General features: G+C 41.4%; 1 protein-coding gene and 1 long non-coding RNA gene across 52 annotated transcripts in view; one reads left to right on the top strand and one right to left on the bottom strand.

The window, feature by feature from the left end:
- Window positions 1–560: 560 nt before the first annotated feature.
- On the top strand, window positions 561–2,752 carry LOC127912152 (uncharacterized). Of its 50 annotated transcripts, none has more exons than XR_008081177.1 (8): window positions 561–708; window positions 810–1,037; window positions 1,105–1,155; window positions 1,196–1,263; window positions 1,298–1,321; window positions 1,356–1,760; window positions 1,813–2,152; window positions 2,262–2,752. It is a non-coding gene; the product is annotated as an uncharacterized LOC127912152 (long non-coding RNA). The 50 variants fall into 50 exon arrangements; XR_008081138.1 differs by having other exon boundaries at window positions 1,088–1,155; window positions 1,196–1,760; window positions 1,813–1,880; window positions 1,939–2,006; window positions 2,119–2,196; XR_008081174.1 differs by having other exon boundaries at window positions 1,088–1,155; window positions 1,196–1,760; window positions 1,813–2,006; ... (1 more) ...; window positions 2,418–2,451; window positions 2,486–2,752.
- Window positions 2,753–2,763: 11 nt separating this feature from the next.
- LOC127912151 (mitochondrial glutamate carrier 1-like) overlaps window positions 2,764–25,289 on the bottom strand; it is a 106,028-nt gene continuing 83,502 nt past the window's right edge. For both annotated transcript variants that reach the window (XM_052481004.1, XM_052481005.1), the window contains 5 exons: window positions 19,687–19,747; window positions 14,855–14,999; window positions 13,711–13,865; window positions 13,442–13,517; window positions 2,764–4,152 (listed from right to left, as the gene is read on the bottom strand). In XM_052481004.1, coding sequence (XP_052336964.1) covers window positions 4,005–4,152; window positions 13,442–13,517; window positions 13,711–13,865; window positions 14,855–14,999; window positions 19,687–19,747 — 585 coding nt within the window. In that variant the 3' untranslated portion in view covers window positions 2,764–4,004. The remainder of the gene's footprint in view (window positions 4,153–13,441; window positions 13,518–13,710; window positions 13,866–14,854; window positions 15,000–19,686; window positions 19,748–25,289) is intronic.

Here is a 25,289-nt window from a genome sequence, read left to right as displayed (position 1 = left end):
CTGATGTCATAATACAGTACAGTAACGTTTATGACCACCATGTCTGATGTCATAATACAGTACAGTAACGTTTATGACCACCATGTCTGATGTCATAATACAGTACAGTAACGTTTATGACCACCATGTCTGATGTCATAATACAGTACAGTAACGTTTATGACCACCATGTCTGATGTACAGTTACGAGATCACTTGGGGTCATAACCCCTGGGTTGTTCTGAACGGAATGGGCCTATGTTTGGTCAATCTGCCGTGGAACACGCGTTCATGACTTCTTTTTCTATACGCCAACTAAATGATGTGTTTCCCCCGAACTGCCTTGTTGAAAACCCTAACACTGTGATATCATATTTTATAACTTAGCTTAGTCACGTTGGCAATAGAACAAGCCATCAAAATCACGCCCTCCTGATCCAGATTGCGATTTATAAATTGACATTTTTAGGGGGGGATTGCATAAACAACAACAGTAATTGTGTGATGGTGGGATGCTGGGTTGCGTTCAACTACAAGTGTGTTTGCTCTAGTTTATCAACGGCACAGCGAGGAGAGGCTCAAAAAAAAAAGGACCTTATAGCTGAAGACTCTTCTTTGAGTCATAAAGGTGCATTGAAATGACTTGGGAACTGTGCACACTTTGGAGAGCTGTGTGTCCACTTGGAGACACCGGTTAGTCCTCTCACTCAAACCCTTTGTCATTGGTAGGTGGGGAGTAGGGAGAGGTAGGGAGTAGGGAGAGGTAGGGAGTAGGGAGAGGTAGGGAGTAGGGAGAGGTAGGGAGTAGGGAGAGGTAGGGGTAGGGAGAGGTAGGGAGTAGGGAGAGGTAGGGAGTAGGGAGAGGTAGGGAGTAGGGAGAGGTAGGGAGTAGGGAGAGGTAGGGAGTAGGGAGAGGTAGGGAGTAGGGAGAGGTAGGGAGTAGGGAGAGGTAGGGAGTAGGGAGAGGTAGGGAGTAGGGAGAGGTAGGGAGTAGGGAGTAGGGAGAGGTAGGGAGTAGGGAGAGGTAGGGAGTAGGGAGAGGTAGGGAGTAGGGAGAGGTAGGGAGTAGGAGAGGTAGGGAGTAGGGAGAGGTAGGGAGTAGGGAGAGGTAGGGAGTAGGGAGAGGTAGGGAGTAGGGAGAGGTAGGGAGTAGGGAGAGGTAGGGAGTAGGGAGAGGTAGGGGTAGGGAGAGGTAGGGAGTAGGGAGTAGGGAGAGGTAGGGAGTAGGGAGAGGTAGGGAGTAGGGGGAGGTAGGGAGTAGGGAGAGGTAGGGAGTAGGGAGAGGTAGGGAGTAGGGAGAGGTAGGGAGTAGGGAGAGGTAGGGAGTAGAGAGAGGTAGGGAGTAGGGAGTAGGGAGAGGTAGGGAGTAGGGAGAGGTAGGGAGAGGTAGGGAGTAGAGAGAGGTAGGGAGTAGGGAGAGGTAGGGAGTAGGGAGAGGTAGGGAGTAGGGAGTAGGGAGAGGTAGGGAGTAGGGAGAGGTAGGGAGAGGTAGGGAGTAGAGAGAGGTAGGGAGTAGGGAGAGGTAGGGAGAGGTAGGGAGTAGGGAGAGGTAGGGAGTAGGGAGAGGTAGGGAGTAGGGAGTAGGGAGAGGTAGGGAGTAGGGAGTAGGGAGAGGTAGGGAGTAGGGAGTAGGGAGAGGTAGGGAGTAGGGAGAGGTAGGGAGTAGGGAGAGGTAGGGAGTAGGGAGAGGTAGGGAGTAGGGAGAGGTAGGGAGTAGGGAGTAGGGAGAGGTAGGGAGTAGGGAGAGGTAGGGAGTAGGGAGAGGTAGGGAGTAGGGAGAGGTAGGGAGTAGGGGAGAGGTAGGGAGTAGGGAGAGGTAGGGAGTAGGGAGAGGTAGGGAGTAGGGAGAGGTAGGGAGTAGAGAGAGGTAGGGAGTAGAGAGAGGTAGGGAGTAGGGAGAGGTAGGGAGTAGGGAGTAGGGAGAGGTAGGGAGTAGGGAGAGGTAGGGAGTAGGGAGAGGTAGGGAGTAGGGAGAGGTAGGGAGTAGGGGGAGGTAGGGAGTAGGGAGAGGTAGGGAGTAGGGAGAGGTAGGGAGTAGGGAGAGGTAGGGAGAGGTAGGGAGGAGGGAGAGGTAGGGAGTAGGGAGAGGTAGGGAGTAGGGAGAGGTAGGGAGTAGGGAGAGGTAGGGAGTAGGGAGAGGTAGGGAGTAGAGAGAGGTAGGGAGTAGGGAGAGGTAGGGAGTAGGGAGAGGTAGGGAGTAGGGAGAGGTAGGGAGAGGTAGGAGTAGAGAGAGGTAGTGAGTAGGAGAGGTAGGGAGTAGGGAGAGGTAGGGAGTAGGAGAGGTAGGGAGTAGAGAGAGGTAGGGAGTAGGGAGAGGTAGGGAGAGGTAGGGAGTAGGGAGAGGTAGGGAGTAGGGAGAGGTAGGGAGTAGGGAGAGGTAGGGAGAGGTAGGGAGTAGGGAGAGGTAGTGAGTAGGGAGAGGTAGGGAGTAGGGAGAGGTAGGGAGTAGAGAGAGGTAGGGAGTAGGGAGAGGTAGGGAGTAGGGAGAGGTAGGGAGTAGGGAGAGGTAGGGAGAGGTAGGGAGTAGGGAGAGGTAGGGAGTAGGGAGAGGTAGGGAGTAGGGAGAGGTAGGGAGTAGGGAGAGGTAGGGAGTAGGGGGAGGTAGGGAGTAGGGAGAGGTAGGGAGTAGGGAGAGGTAGGGAGTAGGGAGAGGTAGGGAGTAGGGAGAGGTAGGGAGTAGGGAGAGGTAGGGAGTAGGGAGAGGTAGGGAGTAGAGAGAGGTAGTGAGTAGGGAGAGGTAGGGAGTAGGGAGAGGTAGGGAGAGGTAGTGAGTAGGGAGAGGTAGGGAGTAGAGAGAGGTAGTGAGTAGGGAGTGGATTGAGACCGATGTTCTGTATAGGATAGACACCGGTTAGTCCTCTCACTCAAACCCTTTGTCATTGTTCTGTCTTATGTTGTTTCCACCCCACATTTCCCAGGAATAATCTGATCATGTTACTGAATGTGTCCAGAGTATTTTCACACGTCCTTATCAACAAATGCTGTGAAAAGTACATTACATGTCAAATATACATCAAATCAACAGAGTTAATGTTTTGGGATTCAGTCTTGTGTCGGGTGAACTGTTGTGTCCTCACCTTCGGGCTGATCATTTGATTATCTCTAAACTGTTCCCTTTGAATTGCTACCATCTTTATGCAAATACTTTTCATTTTTCTTCTGTAAAAATAAAAATAAACATTTGAATTTAGCCCTATCCACATAATTCCCACGAGTGTACAGGGTGCTTCGTAATCTCTCTAACTGATCTTGTGTCTCATTAAATCCTTCTTCATTTGGATCAACGATGTTGTACTACTTATATTATTACAAGATATGTTGTTAAACGTTAAACGTGATGAATAGGCAACAGACGTCATCATGTGACCATTCTGCTGCTATGGCTGTACTGACAGAGATGACTAACTACCGATATAGCTGCTTGTAACAACTGCAGCACCCTATTCAGACAAAAGGACTACCCTGTAACCACGGCCACATTTTAAAAAACGAAAATTATTATTAAAAAACAAACAAAAATCAAACGTCGTTTAAGAACGTGATATTTGTGGCTTCAATTCCACTGGACTCTTGTGTTGCCGACGTTAGACAGTTTGGCAAATCAACGTCCTAGTGTTCCTGTTAGTGTGCTCACAACCATAACATTACATTCAACACGATAGGGACACCGAAAGAGGCGACACGCAACTTGTTCACCTCTAGAGGGTCAAATAAAGAAACCCCAAATTGATGGATGTGATCAAAACCTTATTTTAGTGATGACAGGTGATCTCCTGGATCCTATCGATGTAGTTGTGAAGGAAAGAGAGGCAGAGAGTTGTGGGGACTGGATCCTAGAGGTGACTGGATCCTAGCGGTGACTGGATCCTAGAGGTGACTGGATCCTAGAGTGGACTGGATCCTAGAGGTGACTGGATCCTAGTGGTGACTGGATCCTAAAGGTGTATGGTCCGTGCATGATGTACTTGTGATTTTGTAAGGGAGGAGGGAAAGGCAGAGATCTGAATGGTTGATGTTCTTGTCACTTAGTTGCCAGGCAGGAAGCTGAGGATGTATTCTCCCGCGCCGAAGAAGTAGACCACCTGGGCGATACCAAATAAGGGCGCGATGACCAGGGCACGGCAGTACGCCCCCTTCAGGAATGCTGAAGGACCCTCGTTCTTCATTATTTTACTGATGGAAGAGAAGAGAGGAGAGACACGGGCAACACAGATTAGCAACAACATATCAGTGAATAGTTTTACCTCGTTACTAATGATGTATTTTAATTGAATATGGCAATGCACCACAGCAGCTAAATTGTTTCCGGCCACCCCCAAAAAAAATAGGGAACAGATCTAGAGATGTTAATGATAACGGTCATCTGGTAGATGGAAAGGCTTTCCCTAGCCTATCTGGCAGAATCACATCATCCTTATTTCCAGTGGCCATTTTGTTTTGTAAACTCCAGCATGTGTGTGCTATGACACAGCAAAAAACAACAGGGGTATGTTCTCGAACAACTCCAGACTTACGCAGGAAATCGGTTTTCTTTCATTTCAAATGCAGACATTTTTTGTTTTGTTTTAAATACGAGGTGGTCGAATATAGTTTATATATTTAATATAGTTTATATATGTAATATAGTTTATATATTTAATATAGTTTATATATGTAATATAGTTTATATATTTAATATAGTTTATATATGTAATATAGTTTATATATGTAATATAGTTTATATATGTAATATAGTTTATATATGTAATATAGTTTATATATGTAATATAGTTTATATAGAGTTTTAACTAAAAGTTTTAACTTTAGTTTTAGTTTTAACTGAAATAAATTAAATAAAGCTCTCAGAAAAGTAAAACTCTCGGGAAACCAAATAATAATAATAATATGCTAGTTATTTGAACCCCCAACAACAAAAAAAAAATGATTTGATGGCTGAAGGGCTCTTAAATATGGCCTTTCATCCAGCCTGTAATTAGATACATGAATCACCCCGACATTAGAGTTAATAATAATAATAATAATAATAACATATGCCATTTAGCAGACGCTTTTATCCAAAGCGACTTACAGTCATGTGTGCATACATTCTACGTATGGGTGGTCCCGGGAATCGAACCCACTACCCTGGCGTTACAAGCGCCATGCTCTACCAACTGAGCTACAGAAGGACCACAGAGTTGATCGCTTCTACAGCGTCCAAAAACAACCAGAACATATATGTTCATAACGAGTGACGTAAGGTGACACAGGAAGTTAGACAGTCTAACTAACTTCCTGTGTCTAACTTCCTGTGTCACCTTACGTCACTCGTTATGAACAAAACATCCAGTTCTCCTCTACATGTCTGGCAACGTTGTGATTATTACAGGAGCAACATTGTTACGTAGGAGATTGGAAATTGCTTTATAATTGTATCATCATGAAGTCATTACATATAAAGTGGAATAAGGAGCAGTCGCTATTCCATCGTAAACAGTAATTACAAACAACAACAAAAAACTCTCAGCTCATTGCTATGCAATTAAAATGCAATTACACAAGTATTATGTCACAACATGTTAATAACATTTAGCTCCAAAAGTAATTACAGTTTTATTACATGGGTACAAGAACAGTAATGTGTGAGAGCTAACAGTAACAGTTTGATGTGAGAGCTAACAGTAACAGTTTAATGTGAGAGCTAACAGTAACAGTTTGATGTGAGAGCTAACAGTAACAGTTTGATGTGAGAGAGCTAACAGTAACAGTTTAATGTGAGAGAGCTAACAGTAACAGTTTAATGTGAGAGCTAACAGTAACAGTTTAATGTGAGAGAGCTAACAGTAACAGTTTAATGTGAGAGCTAACAGTAACAGTTTAATGTAACAGTTTAATGAGAGCTAACAGTAACAGTTTAATGAGAGAGCTAACAGTAACAGTTTAATGTGAGAGCTAACAGTAACAGTTTAATGTGAGAGCTAACAGTAACAGTTTAATGTGAGAGCTAACAGTAACAGTTTAATGTGAGAGCTAACAGTAACAGTTTAATGTGAGAGAGCTAACAGTAACAGTTTAATGTGAGAGCTAACAGTAACAGTTTAATGAGAGAGCTAACAGTAACAGTTTAATGTGAGAGCTAACAGTAACAGTTTAATGTGAGAGAGCTAACAGTAACAGTTTAATGTGAGAGCTAACAGTAACAGTTTAATGTGAGAGCTAACAGTAACAGTTTAATGTGAGAGCTAACAGTAACAGTTTAATGTGAGAGCTAACAGTAACAGTTTAATGTGAGAGCTAACAGTAACAGTTTAATGTGAGAGCTAACAGTAACAGTTTAATGTGAGAGAGCTAACAGTAACAGTTTAATGTGAGAGCTAACAGTAACAGTTTAATATGAGAGCTAACAGTAACAGTTTAATGTGAGAGCTAACAGTAACAGTTTAATGTGAGAGAGCTAACAGTAACAGTTTAATATGAGAGCTAACAGTAACAGTTTAATATGAGAGCTAACAGTAACAGTTTAATGTGAGAGAGCTAACAGTAACAGTTTAATATGAGAGCTAACAGTAACAGTTTAATGTGAGAGCTAACAGTAACAGTTTAATGTGAGAGCTAACAGTAACAGTTTAATGTGAGAGAGTTAACAGTAACAGTTTAATGTGAGAACTAACAGTAACAGTTTAATGTGAGAGCTAACAGTAACAGTTTAATGTGAGAGCTAACAGTAACAGTTTAATGTGAGAGAGCTAACAGTAACAGTTTAATGTGAGAGCTAACAGTAACAGTTTAATATGAGAGCTAACAGTAACAGTTTAATGTGAGAGCTAACAGTAACAGTTTAATGTGAGAGCTAACAGTAACAGTTTAATGTGAGAGCTAACAGTAACAGTTTAATGTGAGAGCTAACAGTAACAGTTTAATGTGAGAGAGCTAACAGTAACAGTTTAATGTGAGAGCTAACAGTAACAGTTTAATGTGAGAGAGCTAACAGTAACAGTTTAATGTGAGAGAGCTAACAGTAACAGTTTAATGTGAGAGCTAACAGTAACAGTTTAATGTGAGAGAGCTAACAGTAACAGTTTAATGTGAGAGCTAACAGTAACAGTTTAATGTGAGAGCTAACAGTAACAGTTTAATGTGAGAGAGCTAACAGTAACAGTTTAATGTGAGAGCTAACAGTAACAGTTTAATGTGAGAGAGCTAACAGTAACAGTTTAATGTGAGAGCTAACAGTAACAGTTTAATGTGAGAGCTAACAGTAACAGTTTAATGTGAGAGCTAACAGTAACAGTTTAATATGAGAGCTAACAGTAACAGTTTAATGTGAGAGAGCTAACAGTAACAGTTTAATGTGAGAGCTAACAGTAACAGTTTAATATGAGAGCTAACAGTAACAGTTTAATATGAGAGCTAACAGTAACAGTTTAATATGAGAGCTAACAGTAACAGTTTAATGTGAGAGCTAACAGTAACAGTTTAATGTGAGAGCTAACAGTAACAGTTTAATGAGAGAGCTAACAGTAACAGTTTAATGTGAGAGCTAACAGTAACAGTTTAATGTGAGAGCTAACAGTAACAGTTTAATATGAGAGCTAACAGTAACAGTTTAATATGAGAGCTAACAGTAACAGTTTAATGAGAGAGCTAACAGTAACAGTTTAATATGAGAGCTAACAGTAACAGTTTAATGTGAGAGCTAACAGTAACAGTTTAATGTGAGAGCTAACAGTAACAGTTTAATGTGAGAGCTAACAGTAACAGTTTAATGTGAGAGCTAACAGTAACAGTTTAATGTGAGAGAGCTAACAGTAACAGTTTAATGTGAGAGCTAACAGTAACAGTTTAATGTGAGAGCTAACAGTAACAGTTTAATGTGAGAGAGCTAACAGTAACAGTTTAATGTGAGAGCTAACAGTAACAGTTTAATGTGAGAGCTAACAGTAACAGTTTAATGTGAGAGCTAACAGTAACAGTTTAATGTGAGAGCTAACAGTAACAGTTTAATGTGAGAGCTAACAGTAACAGTTTAATATGAGAGCTAACAGTAACAGTTTAATATGAGAGCTAACAGTAACAGTTTAATATGAGAGCTAACAGTAACAGTTTAATGTGAGAGCTAACAGTAACAGTTTAATGTGAGAGAGCTAACAGTAACAGTTTAATGTGAGAGCTAACAGTAACAGTTTAATGTGAGAGAGCAGTAACAGTTTAATATGAGAGCTAACAGTAACAGATTAATGTGAGAGAGCTAACAGTTTAATGTGAGAGCTAACAGTAACAGTTTAATGTGAGAGAGCTAACAGTAACAGTTTAATGTGAGAGCTAACAGTAACAGTTTAATGTGAGAGCTAACAGTAACAGTTTAATATGAGAGCTAACAGTAACAGTTTAATATGAGAGCTAACAGTAACAGTTTAATGTGAGAGCTAACAGTAACAGTTTAATGTGAGAGCTAACAGTAACAGTTTAATGTGAGAGCTAACAGTAACAGTTTAATGTGAGAGCTAACAGTAACAGTTTAATATGAGAGCTAACAGTAACAGTTTAATATGAGAGCTAACAGTAACAGTTTAATGTGAGAGCTAACAGTAACAGTTTAATGAGAGAGAGCTAACAGTAACAGTTTAATATGAGAGCTAACAGTAACAGTTTAATGAGAGAGCTAACAGTAACAGTTTAATGTGAGAGAGCAGTAACAGTTTAATGTGAGAGCTAACAGTAACAGTTTAATGTGAGAGCTAACAGTAACAGTTTAATATGAGAGCTAACAGTAACAGTTTAATATGAGAGCTAACAGTAACAGTTTAATGTGAGAGCTAACAGTAACAGTTTAATATGAGAGCTAACAGTAACAGTTTAATGTGAGAGCTAACAGTAACAGTTTAATGTGAGAGCTAACAGTAACAGTTTAATGTGAGAGAGCTAACAGTAACAGTTTAATATGAGAGCTAACAGTAACAGTTTAATGTGAGAGCTAACAGTAACAGTTTAATGTGAGCTAAGAGCTAACAGTTTAATGTGAGAGCTAACAGCAACAGTTTAATGTGAGAGCTAACAGTTAACAGTTTAATGTGAGAGCTAACAGTAACAGTTTAATGTGAGAGCTAACAGTAACAAAAAATTTCTATTAATGACCAAAGGAAACTGTCACCAAAACTGCCTTCTTGGATCAACTATAGCCAAGGCAGGTGGAACATCATGTTAGTTTGTATCTATCCCTTTAAAGATGGTGTGTTTGAAACAAGATCACTTCCTCGCAGATGGACAAAGAGGTTAAAGTTTTTTTTAAATTGCAAAGCATCCAACTTACTTTTTTTGCAAATGGCTTTGAATTAAGTTGCATTATTTTCAGGTATCGTAACATTAATTGCAGCTTTCAAACTTTTCAGTGGCATGTTGAACGAGACATTCGGGGAGTTGAGCATCACAACTTATTTTTTTTACTTTTCTGTACAAAATATCATTGGCTAATTGATATGATTGGATAATGTACATCGTGGGGCAACGGACATTCAGGAGAATAGACATTTACAGAATGTTCACATAGAAATGTATTGTGTAGATCAAATTTACTGCCAAATACAGTGGAAGTGGGAAGTTTACATACACCTCAGCCAGCTACATTTAAACTCAGTTTTTTCACAATTCCTGACGTTTAATCCTAGTAAAAATTCCCTGTTTTAGGTCAGTTAGGATCATCACTTTATTTTAAGAATGTGAAATGTCAGAATAATAGTAGAGAGAATTATTTATTTAAGCTTTTATTTCTTTCATCACATTCCCAGTGGGTCAGAAGTTTACATACACTCAATTAGTATTTGGTAGCATTGCCTTTAAACTATTTAACTTGGGTCAAACATTTCTGGTAGCCTTCCACAAGTTTCCCACAATAAGTTGGGTGAATTTTGGCCCATTCCCACTGACAGAGCTGGTGTAACTGAGTCAGGTTTGTAGGCCTCCTTGCTCAAACACGCTTTTTCAGTTCTTCCACACAAATTTCCTACGGGATTGAGGTCAGGGCTTTGTGATGGCCACTCCAATACCTTGACTTTGTTGTCCTTAAGCCAATTTGCCACAACTTTGGTTGTATGCTTGGGGTCATTGTCCATTTGGAAGATCCATTTGGGACCAAGCTTTAACTTCCTGACTGATGTCTTGAGATGTTGCTTCAAAATATCTACATAATTGTCTTTCCTCATGATGCCATCTATTTTGTGAAGTGCACCAGTCCCTCCTGCAGCAAAGCACCCCCACAACATGATGCTGCCACCCCCGTTCTTCACGGTTGGGATGGTGTTCTTCGGCTTGCAAGCCTCCCCCTTTTTCCTCCAAACATACCGATGGTCATTATGGCCAAACAGTTCTATTTTTGTTTCATCAGACCAGAGAACATTTCTGCAAAAAGTACGATCGTTGTCCCCGTGTGCAGTTGCAAACCGCAGTCTGGGTTATTTATGGGGTTTTAGTCTTCTTCCTTTGATCGGCCTTTCAGGTTTTCGAACAGTTTACTGTGGATATAGATACTTTTGGACCTGCAGCATCTTCACAAGGTCCTTTGCTGTTGTTCTGGGATTGAGACTTTTTGCACCAAAGTATGTTCATTCTAAGGAGACAGAATGCGTCTCCTTAACAGTATGACGGCTGCGTGGTCCCATGGTGTTTATAGGTTATTGTTTGTACAGATGATGTGGTACCTTCAGGCGTTTAATTTTGAACCAGACTTGTGGAAGTCTACAATGTTTTTCTGAGGTCTTGGCTGATTTCTTTAGATTTTCCCATGATGTCAAGCAAAGAGGCACTAAGTTTTAAGGTAGGCCTTGAAATACATCCACAGGTACACCTCCAATTGACAAAGGATGTCAATTAGCCTATCAGAAGCTTCTACAGCCATGACATCCTTTTCTTGGAATTTTCCAAGCTGTTTAAAGGCAGTCAACTTAGTTTATGTAAACTTCTGACCCACTGGAATTGAGATACAATGAACTATAAGTAAAATAATCTGTCTGTTAACAATTGTTGGAAACATTACCTGTGTCGTGCACAAAGTAGATGTCCTAACCGACTTGCCGAAACTAAAGTTTGTCAACAAGAAATTTGTGGAGTGGTTGAAAAAAATGAGTTTTAATGACTCCAACCTAAGTGTATGTAAACTTCTGACTTCAACTGTAGGTTGAAATCGTATAGGAGGTTGTGTGTGCTCTAGTCATTCTATTTCTACCTTCAACGTGCAGTTCCAGATTAAGCCTTGCCACTAGTCTAGTTAAGATATGTTGTGAACTAGCCTAGTTAAGATATGTTGTGAACTAGCCTAGTTAAGATATGTTGTAAACTATCATAGTTAAGATATGTTGTAAACTAGCCTAGTTAAGATATGTTGTAAACTAGCCTAGTTAAGATATGTTGTAAACTAGCCTAGTTAAGATATGTTGTAAACTAGCCTAGTTAAGATATGTTGTAAACTAGCCTAGTTAAGATATGTTGTAAACTAGCCTAGTTAAGATATGTTGTAAACTAGCCTAGTTAAGATATGTTGTAAACTAGCCTAGTTAAGATATGTTGTAAACTAGCCTAGTTAAGATATGTTGTAAACTAGCCTAGTTAAGATATGTTGTAAACTAGCCTAGTTAAGATATGTTGTAAACTAGCCTAGTTAAGATATGTTGTAAACTAGCCTAGTTAAGATATGTTGTGAACTAGCCTAGTTAAGATATGTTGTGAACTAGCCTAGTTAAGATATGTTGTGAACTAGCCTAGTTAAGAGGTTGTAAACTAGCCTAGTTAAGATAGGTTGTAAACTAGCCTAGTTAAGATATTTGAACTAGCCTAAACATTTATGTTGTAAACTAGCCTAGTTAAGATATGTTGTGAACTAGCCTAGTTAAGATATGTTGTGAACTAGCCTAGTTAATATATCCTTGTAAACACAGCCTCGTTAAGATATGTTTGAACTAGCCTAGTTAAGATAGGTTGTGAACTAGCCTAGTTAAGATATTTGTTAACTAGCCTAGTTAAGATATGTTGTAAACTAGCCTCGTTAAGATATGTTGTGAACTAGCCTCGTTAAGATATGTTGTGAACTAGCCTAGTTAAGATATGTTGTAAACTAGCCTCGTTAAGATATGCTTGTGAACTAGCCTAGTTAAGATAATTGTAAACTAGCCTCGTTAAGATATATTTTGTGAACTAGCCTAGTTAAGATATGTTGTAAAGCAGCCTCGTTAAGATATGTTGTGAACTAGCCTAGTTAAGATATGTTGTAAACTAGCCTAGTTAAGATATGTTGATGAACTAGCCTAGTTAAGATATTTTGTGAACTAGCCTAGTTAAGATATGTTGTGAACTAGCCTAGTTAAGATAGGTTGTGAACTAGCCTAGTTAAGATAGTTGCAAACTAGCCTAGTTAGATATGTTGTGAACTAGCCTAGTTAAGATATGTTGTGAACTAGCCTAGTTAAGATATGTTGTGAACTAGCCTAGTTAAGATATGTTGTGAACTAGCCTAGTTAAGATATGTTGTGAACTAGCCTAGTTAAGATATGTTGTGAACTAGCCTAGTTAAGATATGTTGTATTAAGATGTTGTAAACTAGCCTAGTTAAGATGGGTTGTAAACTAGCCTAGTTAAGATATGTTGTGAACTAGCCTAGTTAAGATATGTTGTGAACTAGCCTAGTTAAGATATGTTGTGAACTAGCCTAGTTAAGATATGTTGTGAACTAGCCTAGTTAAGATATGTTGTGAACTAGCCTAGTTAAGATATGTTGTTAACTAGCCTAGTTAAGATATGTTGTGAACTAGCCTAGTTAAGCTATGTTGTGAACTAGCCTAGTTAAGATATGTTGTAAACTAGCCTCGTTAAGATATGTTGTGAACTAGCCTAGTTAAGATATGTTGTAAACTAGCCTCGTTAAGATATGTTGTAAACTAGCCTCGTTAAGATATGTTGTGAACTAGCCTAGTTAAGTTATGTTGTAAACTAGCCTAGTTAAGATATGTTGTGAACTAGCCTAGTTAAGATATGTTGTGAACTAGCCTAGTTAAGATATGTTGTGAACTAGCCTAGTTAAGATATGTTGAGAACTAGCCTAGTTAAGCTATGTTGTGAACTAGCCTAGTTAAGATATGTTGTAAACTAGCCTCGTTAAGATATGTTGTGAACTAGCCTAGTTAAGATATGTTGTAAACTAGCCTCGTTAAGATATGTTGTGAACTAGCCTCGTTAAGATATGTTGTGAACTAGCCTAGTTAAGATATGTTGTAAACTAGCCTCGTTAAGATATGTTGTGAACTAGCCTAGTTAAGATATGTTGTAAACTAGCCTCGTTAAGATATGTTGTGAACTAGCCTAGTTAAGATATGTTGTAAACTAGCCTCGTTAAGATATGTTGTGAACTAGCCTAGTTAAGTTATGTTGTAAACTAGCCTAGTTAAGATATGTTGTGAACTAGCCTAGTTAAGATAGGTGTTGGTGCGATTGAGGTTACCTGATACAATCAGTCACCCCACTGTAGGTTTCCTCTGTACTCCCCCTGTTCATAGACTGGATCCTGGTCTTAATCACTGTAAATACACAACAACACCATGTTAATACCACAACAAAACACACACTAACGCAACTAAGAACGTATGATTGGTGTAAGATCCAGACTAAATACAGAACGTACGACATTCTAGGGTCTCATAAGAAGTCTATGTCTCACACACTGCCAGCCTATATTACTACAGTATTATTCATTCTAATATTATGTCTCACCATCTACAGGGTTGACAGCCACGGCGGCCGTGCTGCCAGCCAGACAGCCTGCCAGGAATGACACGTAGAAAGGGGCGGGGCCCTCCGCTCCTCTCTTCCCCAGGGTGTTCAGGTTGGCAAACAGAGGGAAGTAGATGATGGAGAATGGAACATCCCTGAGAGGAGAGGAGGTAGTGGAGGGGAGGTAGTGGAGGGGGTAGTGGAGGGAGGGGGTAGTGGAGGGGTAGTGAGGTGACATAGTGGAGGGGAGGTAGTGGAGGGGGGAGGTAGGGGAGGGAGGTAGTGGAGGTGAGGTAGGGGAGGGGAGGTAGGGGAGGTGAGGTAGTGGAGGGGGGGGTAGTGGAGGGAGGTGAGGGGTAGGGGAGGTGAGGTAGTGGAGGGGAGGTAGTGGAGGGGAGGTAGTGGAGGGGGGAGGTAGTGGAGGTGAGGTAGGGGAGGGAGGTAGTGGAGGTGAGGTAGGGGAGGGGAGGTAGGGGGGAGGTAGTGGAGGGGAGGTAGTGGAGGGGAGGTAGTGGAGGGGAGGTAGTGGAGGGTAGGTAGGGGAGGGGGTAGTGGAGGGGAGGTAGGGGAGGGGAGGTGGAGGTAGTGGAGGGGAGGTGGAGGTAGTGGAGGGGAGGTAGTGGAGGGGAGGTAGGGGAGGTGGAGGTAGTGGAGGGGAGGTAGGGGAGGGGGGGTAGGGGAGGTGGAGGTAGTGGAGGGGAGGTGGGGGAATGAGAGAATTAGAAATCAGCAGAGTAGAGTTGATCATTTTGTCAAACCTCAGCGGACAGAGCATTGTGTCTGTGTCTCTATAGATAGACTGTAGCATTTTGAGGAGGCAAGGAGAAAGGAGGCAAGGAGAGAGGAGGTAAAGAACCAAGTTAAGACAATGCAAGAATCTAGAGTGGTGAAGTGCTTGGTGGTCAGAGCAGTGTATGTTTCTACATGGTGTCATGCAGTGTATGAGAGCAGTGCGGCCCCCAGGTCCTTGTATAGAGCCCTACCTGAGCAGTATGGCCCCTAGGCCCTTGTATAGAGCCCTACCTGAGCAGTGTGGCTCCCAGGTCCTTGTATAGAGCCCTACCTGAGCAGTGTGGGCCCCCAGGTCCTTGTATAGAGACCTTCCTGAGCAGTGTGTCCCCTAGGTCCTTGCATAGAGCCCTACCTGAGCAGTGTGGCCCCTAGGCCCTTGTACAGCCCAGCGATGCCCTTCTCTTTCAGTAGTTCCCTGGTCAGCTGCATGGCGGTGGGGGACTTTGTCGGCACAGTCCCTGGTACTATTGTCTCTGGCATCAGCTTCCTCTGGGCCTCTGAGGGTGGGGGGGGGGCAACATGGTGTTAAATTGTTATCGCTGTGGGCAATAATATCTATCTCTATCTATCTATATATCTAACTAACTAACTAGTTTGCTGGTATTTATTTTTGGCAAGATTATTATGATATGATTCCATTATTGACCACACGAGGGCAGCATTTACCCATATTTCAGAAATACTACAGAAAGAAGGAGAGAGGAATCCCCACAGGAGATTTGAGAAACAATTCATATAAGGGCTGTGTTTTTACCCTGGTGTGATGTTTCGATAACCGTGTAAATGTCTCTCTGATAAATGCTTATCAATTTATATCCGCCTGTATTAACCCCCCCCCTAAAAAATGAAATGCTAATTAGCTGCTAATGTGTCAAAGAACTACAAATACCATGACAATTCAGACGAAAATTGAATTGAGTTGAGGCAAAGGTAAGAATCTCTGAATTAACTAATTATAGCTAAATTTAGTAATTAATAAATTGGCTAAACTCCTTTACATTGATAATTCTGTGAACTGTCTTGGGCAAGTTTTAAATTGACACAATACCTGTTAGCAAAGGTGTCAGTCAGCAAGAGATGACGTGCATGAGCATGCTGGGATTTGTAGTCTTGGATGAAGTCTACGGTACCACGGTGCTAATTTGCATGTTCAAATCTGAGAGTAAATAGAGCCGAATATATTGATAAAAGTCACCTTGTCAGAGAGCTTTACACGGTTATCAAACCTTCACACCAGGGTAGAAACACAGCCTTTATATTAAGTGTTTCTAAAATCCCTTATGGGAAAAAAATGAATGGAGGAAAACTCGAGACCACCTTCACTCCACACACAGAGACACGTATACAAAGCTCTCCATTTGTATTTGGCATACCATAATTCTATTTTCCTGATTCATCCGATGGCATTGAGGAGTACACCATATCAGACAGCGGCTTCGTCAAATAAGTGCATCGATGATGTCATCCCCAAGGTGACCGTACGCATATACCCCAACCAGAAGCCATGGATTACAGGCAACATCTGCACTGAGCTAAAGGGTAGAGCTGCCTCTTTCAAGGAGCGGGAATCTAACCCGGAAGTTTATAAGAAATCGCGTTATGCCCTCCAACGAACGATCAAACAGGCAAAGCATCAATACAGGACTAAGATTGACGACTACTACACCGGCTGACACTGGGACTGAACACCTCCCTCTGCAATTGGATCCTGGACTTCCTAACAGGCTGCCCCCAGGTGGTAAGGGTAGGCAACAGCACACCTGCCATGCTGATCCTCAACACGGGGGCCCCTCAGGGGTGCGTGCTTAGTCCCCTCCTGTACTCCCTGTTCCCCCATGACCGTGTGGACAAGCACGACTCCAACACCATCATTAAGTTTGCTGACAACACAACGGTGGTAGGCCTGATCACCGACAATGATGAGACAGCCTACAGGGAGGAGGACAGAGACCTGGCAGTGTGGTGCCAGGACAACAACCTCTCCCTCAATGTGAGCAAGACAAAGGTTAGGTTAGACTACAGGAAAAGGAGGGCCGAGCATGCCCCCATTCTCATCGACGGGGCTGTAGTGGAACAGGTTGAGAGCTTCAGGTTCCTTGGCGTCCACATCTCAACAAACTATCGGGACAAAAAAATATTTGGCATGGGTCCTTAGATCCTCAAAAGGTTCTAAAGCTGCACCATCGAGAGCATCCTGACTGGTTGCCTCACCGCCTGGTATGGCAACTGCTCGGCCTCCGACCGTAAGGCACTACAAAGGGTAGTGCATACGGCCCTGTACATCACTTGGGCCAAGCTTCCCGCGAACCAGGACCTCTATACCAGGCGGTGTCAAAGGAAGGCCCGAAAGACTCCAGCCACGCTGGTCATAGACTGTTCTCTCTGCTGCCGCACGGCAAGCGGTACCCTGAGTCTAGGTCTAAAAGGCTCCTGAACAGCTTCTACCTCCAAGCCATAAGACTCCTGAACATCTAATCAAATGGCCACCCAGAATATTTGCATTGACCCCGCCCCTTTTGTACGCTGCTGTTCTCTATCTATGCATGGTCACTTTACATTACATTACATTACATTACATTACATTACATGTATCTACATGTTCATATTACCTCAACTAACCTGTACCCTCGCACATTTTTGTAAATGTTGTACTTCTCGTTCACAAAATTCATGTTAGCGTTGGGTTTTTAAGCTAGTGCACAATTGTCTCCCATTCACTCCTTGAAGGAGTGCTCTCCTTGTCCCAGAATGCACCACACGGCCCATTGACGACGCATGTTGATACGCTTCCAATGGAGATTCCTCAAAACTATCTCTGCTCAGGATCTTCTTTGTCCCTCCCTCCATTTCCATCTCTCTCTTACAGATTCTCCTCCATGTCTCTAAATCTCTTACAGATTCTCCTCCATCTCTCTAAATCTCTTACAGATTCTCCTCCATCTCTCTAAATCTCTTACAGATTCTCCTCCATCTCACTAAATCTCTTATAGATTCTCCTCCATGTCTCTAAATCTCTTACAGATTCTCCTCCATCTCTCTAAATCTCTTACAGATTCTCCTCCATCTCACTAAATCTCTTATAGATTCTCCTCCATGTCTCTAAATCTCTTACAGATTCTCCTCCATCTCTCTAAATCTCTTACAGATTCTCCTCCATCTCACTAAATCTCTTATAGATTCTCCTCCATGTCTCTAAATCTCTTACAGATTCTCCTCCATCTCACTAAATCTCTTATAGATTCTCCTCCATGTCTCTAAATCTCTTACAGATTCTCCTCCATCTCTCTAAATCTCTTACAGATTCCCCTCCATCTCTCTAAATCTCTTACAGATTCTCCTCCATCTCTCTAAATCTCTTATAGATTCTCCTCCATGTCTCCAAATCTCTTACAGATTCTCCTCCATCTCACTAAATCTCTTATAGATTCTCCTCCATCTCTCTAAATCTCTTACAGATTCTCCTCCATCTCACTAAATCTCTTATAGATTCTCCTCCATGTCTCTAAATCTCTTACAGATTCTCCTCCATCTCTCTAAATCTCTTACAGATTCTCCTCCATCTCACTAAATCTCTTACAGATTCTCCTCCATGTCTCTAAATCTCTTACAGATTCTCCTCCATCTCTCTAAATCTCTTATAGATTCTCCTCCATGTCTCTAAATCTCTTACAGATTCTCCTCCATCTCTCTAAATCTCTTACAGATTCTCCTCCATCTCTCTAAATCTCTTATAGATTCTCCTCCATGTCTCCAAATCTCTTACAGATTCTCCTCCATCTCACTAAATCTCTTATAGATTCTCCTCCATCTCTCTAAATCTCTTACAGATTCTCCATCTCCATCTCTTATAGATTCTCCTCCACTAAATCTCTTATAGATTCTCCTCCATGTCTCTAAATCTCTCTTACAGATTCTCCTCCATCTCTCTAAATCTCTTACAGATTCTCCTCCAATTCTCCTCCATCTCCAAATCTAAATCTCTTACAGATTCTCCTCCATCTCTAAATCTCTAAATCTCCTTCACTAAATCTCTTAGATCCATCTCCTCCATGTCTCTAAATCTCTTACAGATTCTCCTCCATCTCTCTAAATCTCTTATAGATTCTCCTCCATGTCTCTAAATCTCTTACAGATTCTCCTCCATCTCTCTAAATCTCTTACAGATTCTCCTCCATCTCTCTAAATCTCTTATAGATTCTCCTCCATGTCTCCAAATCTCTTACAGATTCTCCTCCATCTCACTAAATCTCTTATAGATTCTCCTCCATCTCTCTAAATCTCTTACAGATTCTCCTCCATCTCACTAAATCTCTTATAGATTCTCCTCCATGTCTCTAAATCTCTTACAGATTCTCCTCCATCTCTCTAAATCTCTTATAGATTCTCCTCCATCTCTCTAAATCTCTTATAGATTCTCCTCCATCTCTCTAAATCTCTTACAGATTCTCCTCCATCTCACTAATTCTCTTATAGATTCTCCTCCATGTCTCTAAATCTCTTACAGATTCTCCTCCATCTCTCTAAATCTCTTATAGATTCTCCTCCATCTCTCTAAATCTCTTATAGATTCTCCTCCATCTCTCTAAATATGTTACAGATTCTCCTCCATCTCACTAATTCTCTTATAGATTCTCCTCCATGTCTCTAAATCTCTTACAGATTCTCCTCCATCTCTCTAAATCTCTTACAGATTCTCCTCCATCTCTCTAAATCTCTTATAGATTCTCCTCCATCTCTCTAAATCTCTTATAGATTCTCCTCCATCTCTCTAAATATCTTATAGATTCTCCTCCATCTCTCTAAATATCTTATAGATTCTCCTCCATCTCTCTAAATCTCTTACAGATTCTCCTCCATCTCACTAATACTCTTATAGATTCTCCTCCATCTCTCTAAATCTCTTACAGATTCTCCTCCATCTCTCTAAATCTCTTACAGATTCTCCTCCATCTCTCTAAATCTCTTATAGATTCTCCTCCATCTCTCTAAATCTCTTATAGATTCTCCTCCATCTCACTAATACTCTTATAGATTCTCCTCCATGTCTCTAAATCTCTTACAAATTCTCCTCCATCTCTCTAAATCTCTTACAGATTCTCCTCCATCTCTCTAAATCTCTTACCAATTCTTCTCCATCCCTCTAAATCTCTTACCAATTCTCCTCCATCCCTCTAAATCTCTTACCAATTCTCCCAGCATCTTGAAGCTGAATCTTCAACATCTCCATGGGAGTCGTGACGATAACCTGTGATGATAAACACAAACACAAAATTAAAATAACTGACAGCAACATTTGACAAGGTGTTATGACCAGGGGTGGGATATGTTCTGTGGGATAGGTACAGGTGTAGGATCTTCATTTGACCATCCTTTTGTGGCAGGAAATGTCCCTCACGGCAGGAAATGCAAACTTGTAGTGTGTTCAAGGTTTAAACAGGCTTCTAAAGTTTGTAATTTCTAATTTCTCATTTCAGACTTGATTTGACCTAACTAAAAATGGATCATATCAACCCTTACAAAAATGTCCATTAATTATAATCCAAACTATAATTCATATTTCCTGTTGCTGCAGGATTATTTTCCTGCTGTGAGAAACTGATCAAATTAAGATCTTATGTGGGCCTTTATTACTCAACCACATCAGCACCAGAGGACTGGTTAGAAGTCTACATTTACACTAGAGGACTGGTTAGAAGTCTACATCAGCACTAGAGGACTGGTTAGAAGTCTACATTTACACTAGAGGACTGGTTAGAAGTCTACATTTACACTAGAGGACTGGTTAGAAGTCTACATCAGCACTAGAGGACTGGTTAGAAGTCTACATTTACACTAGAGGACTGGTTAGAAGTCTACATTTACACTAGAGGACTGGTTAGAAGTCTACATTTACACTAGAGGACTGGTTAGAAGTCTACATTTACACTAGAGGACTGGTTAGAAGTCTACATTTACACTAGAGGACTGGTTAGAAGTCTACATCAACACTAGAGGACTGGTTAGAAGTCTACATTTACACTAGAGGACTGGTTAGAAGTCTACATTTACACTAGAGGACTGGTTAGAAGTCTACATTTACACTAGAGGACTGGTTAAAGTCTATCTACATCAGCACTAGAGGCCTGGTTAGAAGTCTACATCAGCACTAGAGGACTGGTTAGAAGTCTACATCAGCACTAGAGGACTGGTTAGAAGTCTATCTACATCAGCACTAGAGGACTGGTTAGAAGTCTACATTTACACTAGAGGACTGGTTAGAAGTCTACATTTACACTAGAGGACTGGTTAGAAGTCTACATTTACACTAGAGGACTGGTTAGAAGTCTACATCAACACTAGAGGACTGGTTAGAAGTCTACATCAACACTAGAGGACTGGTTGGAAGTCTACATCAACACTAGAGGACTGGTTAGAAGTCTACATCAGCACTAGAGGACTGGTTAGAAGTCTATCTACATCAGCACTAGAGGACTGGTTAGAAGTCTACATCAGCACTAGAGGACTGGTTAGAAGTCTACATCAGCACTAGAGGACTGGTTAGAAGTCTACATCAACACTAGAGGACTGGTTAGAAGTCTACATCACCACTAGAGGACTGGTTAGAAGTCTACATCAGCACTAGAGGACTGGTTAGAAGTCTATCTACATTTACACTAGAGGACTGGTTAGAAGTCTACATCAACACTAGAGGCCTGGTTAGAAGTCTACATCAGCACTAGAGGACTGGTTAGAAGTCTACATCAGCACTAGAGGACTGGTTAGAAGTCTATCTACATCAGCACTAGAGGACTGGTTAGAAGTCTACATTTACACTAGAGGACTGGTTAGAAGTCTACATCAACACTAGAGGACTGGTTAGAAGTCTACATTTACACTAGAGGACTGGTTAGAAGTCTACATTTACACTAGAGGACTGGTTAGAAGTCTACATCACCACTAGAGGACTGGTTAGAAGTCTACATCAGCACTAGAGGACTGGTTAGAAGTCTATCTACATTTACACTAGAGGACTGGTTAGAAGTCTACATCAACACTAGAGGCCTGGTTAGAAGTCTACATCAACACTAGAGGACTGGTAAGAAGTCTACATCAGCACTAGAGGACTGGTTAGAAGTCTACATCAGCACTAGAGGACTGGTTAGAAGTCTACATCAGCACTAGAGGACTGGTTAGAAGTCTACATCAGCACTAGAGGACTGGTTAGAAGTCTACATCAGCACTAGAGGACTGGTTAGAAGTCTACATCAGCACTAGAGGACTGGTTAGAAGTCTACATTTACACTAGAGGACTGGTTAGAAGTCTACATTTACACTAGAGGACTGGTTAGAAGTCTACATCAGCACTAGAGGACTGGTTAGAAGTCTACATTTAAACTAGAGGACTGGTTAGAAGTCTACATTTACATTAGAGGACTGGTTAGAAGTCTACATCAGCACTAGAGGACTGGTTAGAAGTCTACATTTACACTAGAGGACTGGTTAGAAGTCTACATTTACACTAGAGGACTGGTTAGAAGTCTACATTTACACTAGAGGACTGGTTAGAAGTCTACATTTACACTAGAGGACTGGTTAGAAGTCTACATTCAGCACTAGAGGACTGGTTAGAAGTCTACATTTCAGCACTAGAGGACTGGTTAGAAGTCTACATCAGCACTAGAGGACTGGTTAGAAGTCTACATTTACACTAGAGGACTGGTTAGAAGTCTACATTTACACTAGAGGACTGGTTAGAAGTCTACATTTACACTAGAGGACACATCAACACTAGAGGACTGGTTAGAAGTCTATATCAACACTAGAGGACTGGTTAGAAGTCTACATTTACACTAGAGGACTGGTTAGAAGTCTATCACATCAGCACTAGAGGACTGGTTAGAAGTCTACATCAGCACTAGAGGACTGGTTAGAAGTCTACATCAGCACTAGAGGACTGGTTAGAAGTCTACATCAGCACTAGAGGACTGGTTAGAAGTCTACATCAACACTAGAGGACTGGTTAGAAGTCTACATCACCACTAGAGGACTGGTTAGAAGTCTACATCAGCACTAGAGGACTGGTTAGAAGTCTATCATCATTTACACTAGAGGACTGGTTAGAAGTCTACATTTACACTAGAGGCCTGGTTAGAAGTCTACATTCAGCACTAGAGGACTGGTTAGAAGTCTACATCAGCACTAGAGGACTGGTTAGAAGTCTACATCTACATCAGCACTAGAGGACTGGTTAGAAGTCTACATTTACACTAGAGGACTGGTTAGAAGTCTACATTTACACTAGAGGACTGGTTAGAAGTCTACATTTACACTAGAGGACTGGTTAGAAGTCTACATTTACACTAGAGGACTGGTTAGAAGTCTACATTTACACTAGAGGACTGGTTAGAAGTCTACATTTACACTAGAGGACTGGTTAGAAGTCTACATTTACACTAGAGGACTGGTTAGAAGTCTACATCTAGAGGACTGGTTAGAAGTCTCATTTACACTAGAGGACTGGTTAGAAGTCTACATCAACACTAGAGGACTGGTTAGAAGTCTACATTTACACTAGAGGACTGGTTAGAAGTCTACATTTACACTAGAGGACTGGTTAAAGTATATCTACATCAGCACTAGAGGACTGGTTAGAAGTCTACATCAGCACTAGAGGACTGGTTAGAAGTCTACATCAGCACTAGAGGACTGAAGTCTACATCAGCACTAGAGGACTGGTTAGAAGTCTACATCAGCACTAGAGGACTGGTTAGAAGTCTACAAGCACTAGAGGACTGGTTAGAAGTCTACATTTACACTAGAGGACTGGTTAGAAGTCTACATTTACACTAGAGGACTGGTTAGAAGTCTACATTTACACTAGAGGACTGGTTAGAAGTCTAATGGTTAATCATTTACACTAGAGGACTGGTTAGAAGTCTACATTTACACTAGAGGACTGGTTAGAAGTCTACATTTACACTAGAGGACTGGTTAGAAGTCTACATTTACACTAGAGGACTGGTTAGAAGTCTACATTTACACTAGAGGACTGGTTAGAAGTCTACATTTACACTAGAGGACTGGTTAGAAGTCTACATTTACACTAGAGGACTGGTTAGAAGTCTACATTTACACTAGAGGACTGGTTAGAAGTCTACATTTACACTAGAGGACTGGTTAGAAGTCTACATTTACACTAGAGGACTGGTTAGAAGTCTACATTTACACTAGAGGACTGGTTAAAGTCTATCTACATCAGCACTAGAGGACTGGTTAGAAGTCTACATTTACACTAGAGGACTGGTTAGAAGTCTACATTTACACTAGAGGACTGGTTAGAAGTCTACATCAGCACTAGAGGACTGGTTAGAAGTCTACATTTACACTAGAGGACTGGTTAGAAGTCTACATTTACACTAGAGGACTGGTTAGAAGTCTACATTTACACTAGAGGACTGGTTAGAAGTCTACATTTACACTAGAGGACTGGTTAGAAGTATACATTTACACTAGAGGACTGGGTAGAAGTCTACATCAACACTAGAGGACTGGTTAGAAGTCTACATCAGCACTAGAGGACTGGTTAGAAGTCTACATCAGCACTAGAGGACTGGTTAGAAGTCTATCTACATCAGCACTAGAGGACTGGTTAGAAGTCTACATTTACACTAGAGGACTGGTTAGAAGTCTACATCAACACTAGAGGACTGGTTAGAAGTCTACATTTACACTAGAGGACTGGTTAGAAGTCTACATTTACACTAGAGGACTGGTTAGAAGTCTACATTTACACTAGAGGACTGGTTAGAAGTCTACATCAACACTAGAGGACTGGTTAGAAGTCTATATCAACACTAGAGGACTGGTTGGAAGTCTACATCAACACTAGAGGACTGGTTAGAAGTCTACATCAGCACTAGAGGACTGGTTAGAAGTCTATCTACATCAGCACTAGAGGACTGGTTAGAAGTCTACATCAGCACTAGAGGACTGGTTAGAAGTCTACATCAGCACTAGAGGACTGGTTAGAAGTCTACATCAGCACTAGAGGACTGGTTAGAAGTCTACATCAGCACTAGAGGACTGGTTAGAAGTCTACATCAACACTAGAGGACTGGTTAGAAGTCTACATCACCACTAGAGGACTGGTTAGAAGTCTACATCAGCACTAGAGGACTGGTTAGAAGTCTACATCAACACTAGAGGACTGGTAAGAAGTCTACATCAGCACTAGAGGACTGGTTAGAAGTCTACATCAGCACTAGAGGACTGGTTAGAAGTCTAGTCTACAGCACTAGAGGACTGGTTAGAAGTCTACATTTACACTAGAGGACTGGTTAGAAGTCTACATTACACTAGAGGACTGGTTAGAAGTCTACATCAGCACTAGAGGACTGGTTAGAAGTCTACATCAGCACTAGAGGACTGGTTAGAAGTCTACACTTTACACTAGAGGACTGGTTAGAAGTCTACATTTACACTAGAGGACTGGTTAGAAGTCTACATTTACACTAGAGGACTGGTTAGAAGTCTACATTTACACTAGAGGACTGGTTAGAAGTCTACATTTACACTAGAGGACTGGTTAGAAGTCTACATTTACACTAGAGGACTGGTTAGAAGTCTACATTTACACTAGAGGACTGGTTAGAAGTCTACATTTACACTAGAGGACTGGTTAGAAGTCTACATCAACACTAGAGGACTGGTTAGAAGTACACTAGAGGACTGGTTAGAAGTCTACATTTACACTAGAGGACTGGTTAGAAGTCTACATCAGCACTAGAGGACTGGTTAGAAGTCTACAT

This window comes from Oncorhynchus keta, chromosome 26 (assembly GCF_023373465.1).
Source record: "Oncorhynchus keta strain PuntledgeMale-10-30-2019 chromosome 26, Oket_V2, whole genome shotgun sequence".
NCBI lineage: Eukaryota > Metazoa > Chordata > Actinopteri > Salmoniformes > Salmonidae > Oncorhynchus > Oncorhynchus keta.
The sequence above is the reverse complement of the archived record's forward strand: the minus strand, read 5'-3'. Positions and strand labels throughout refer to the sequence as shown.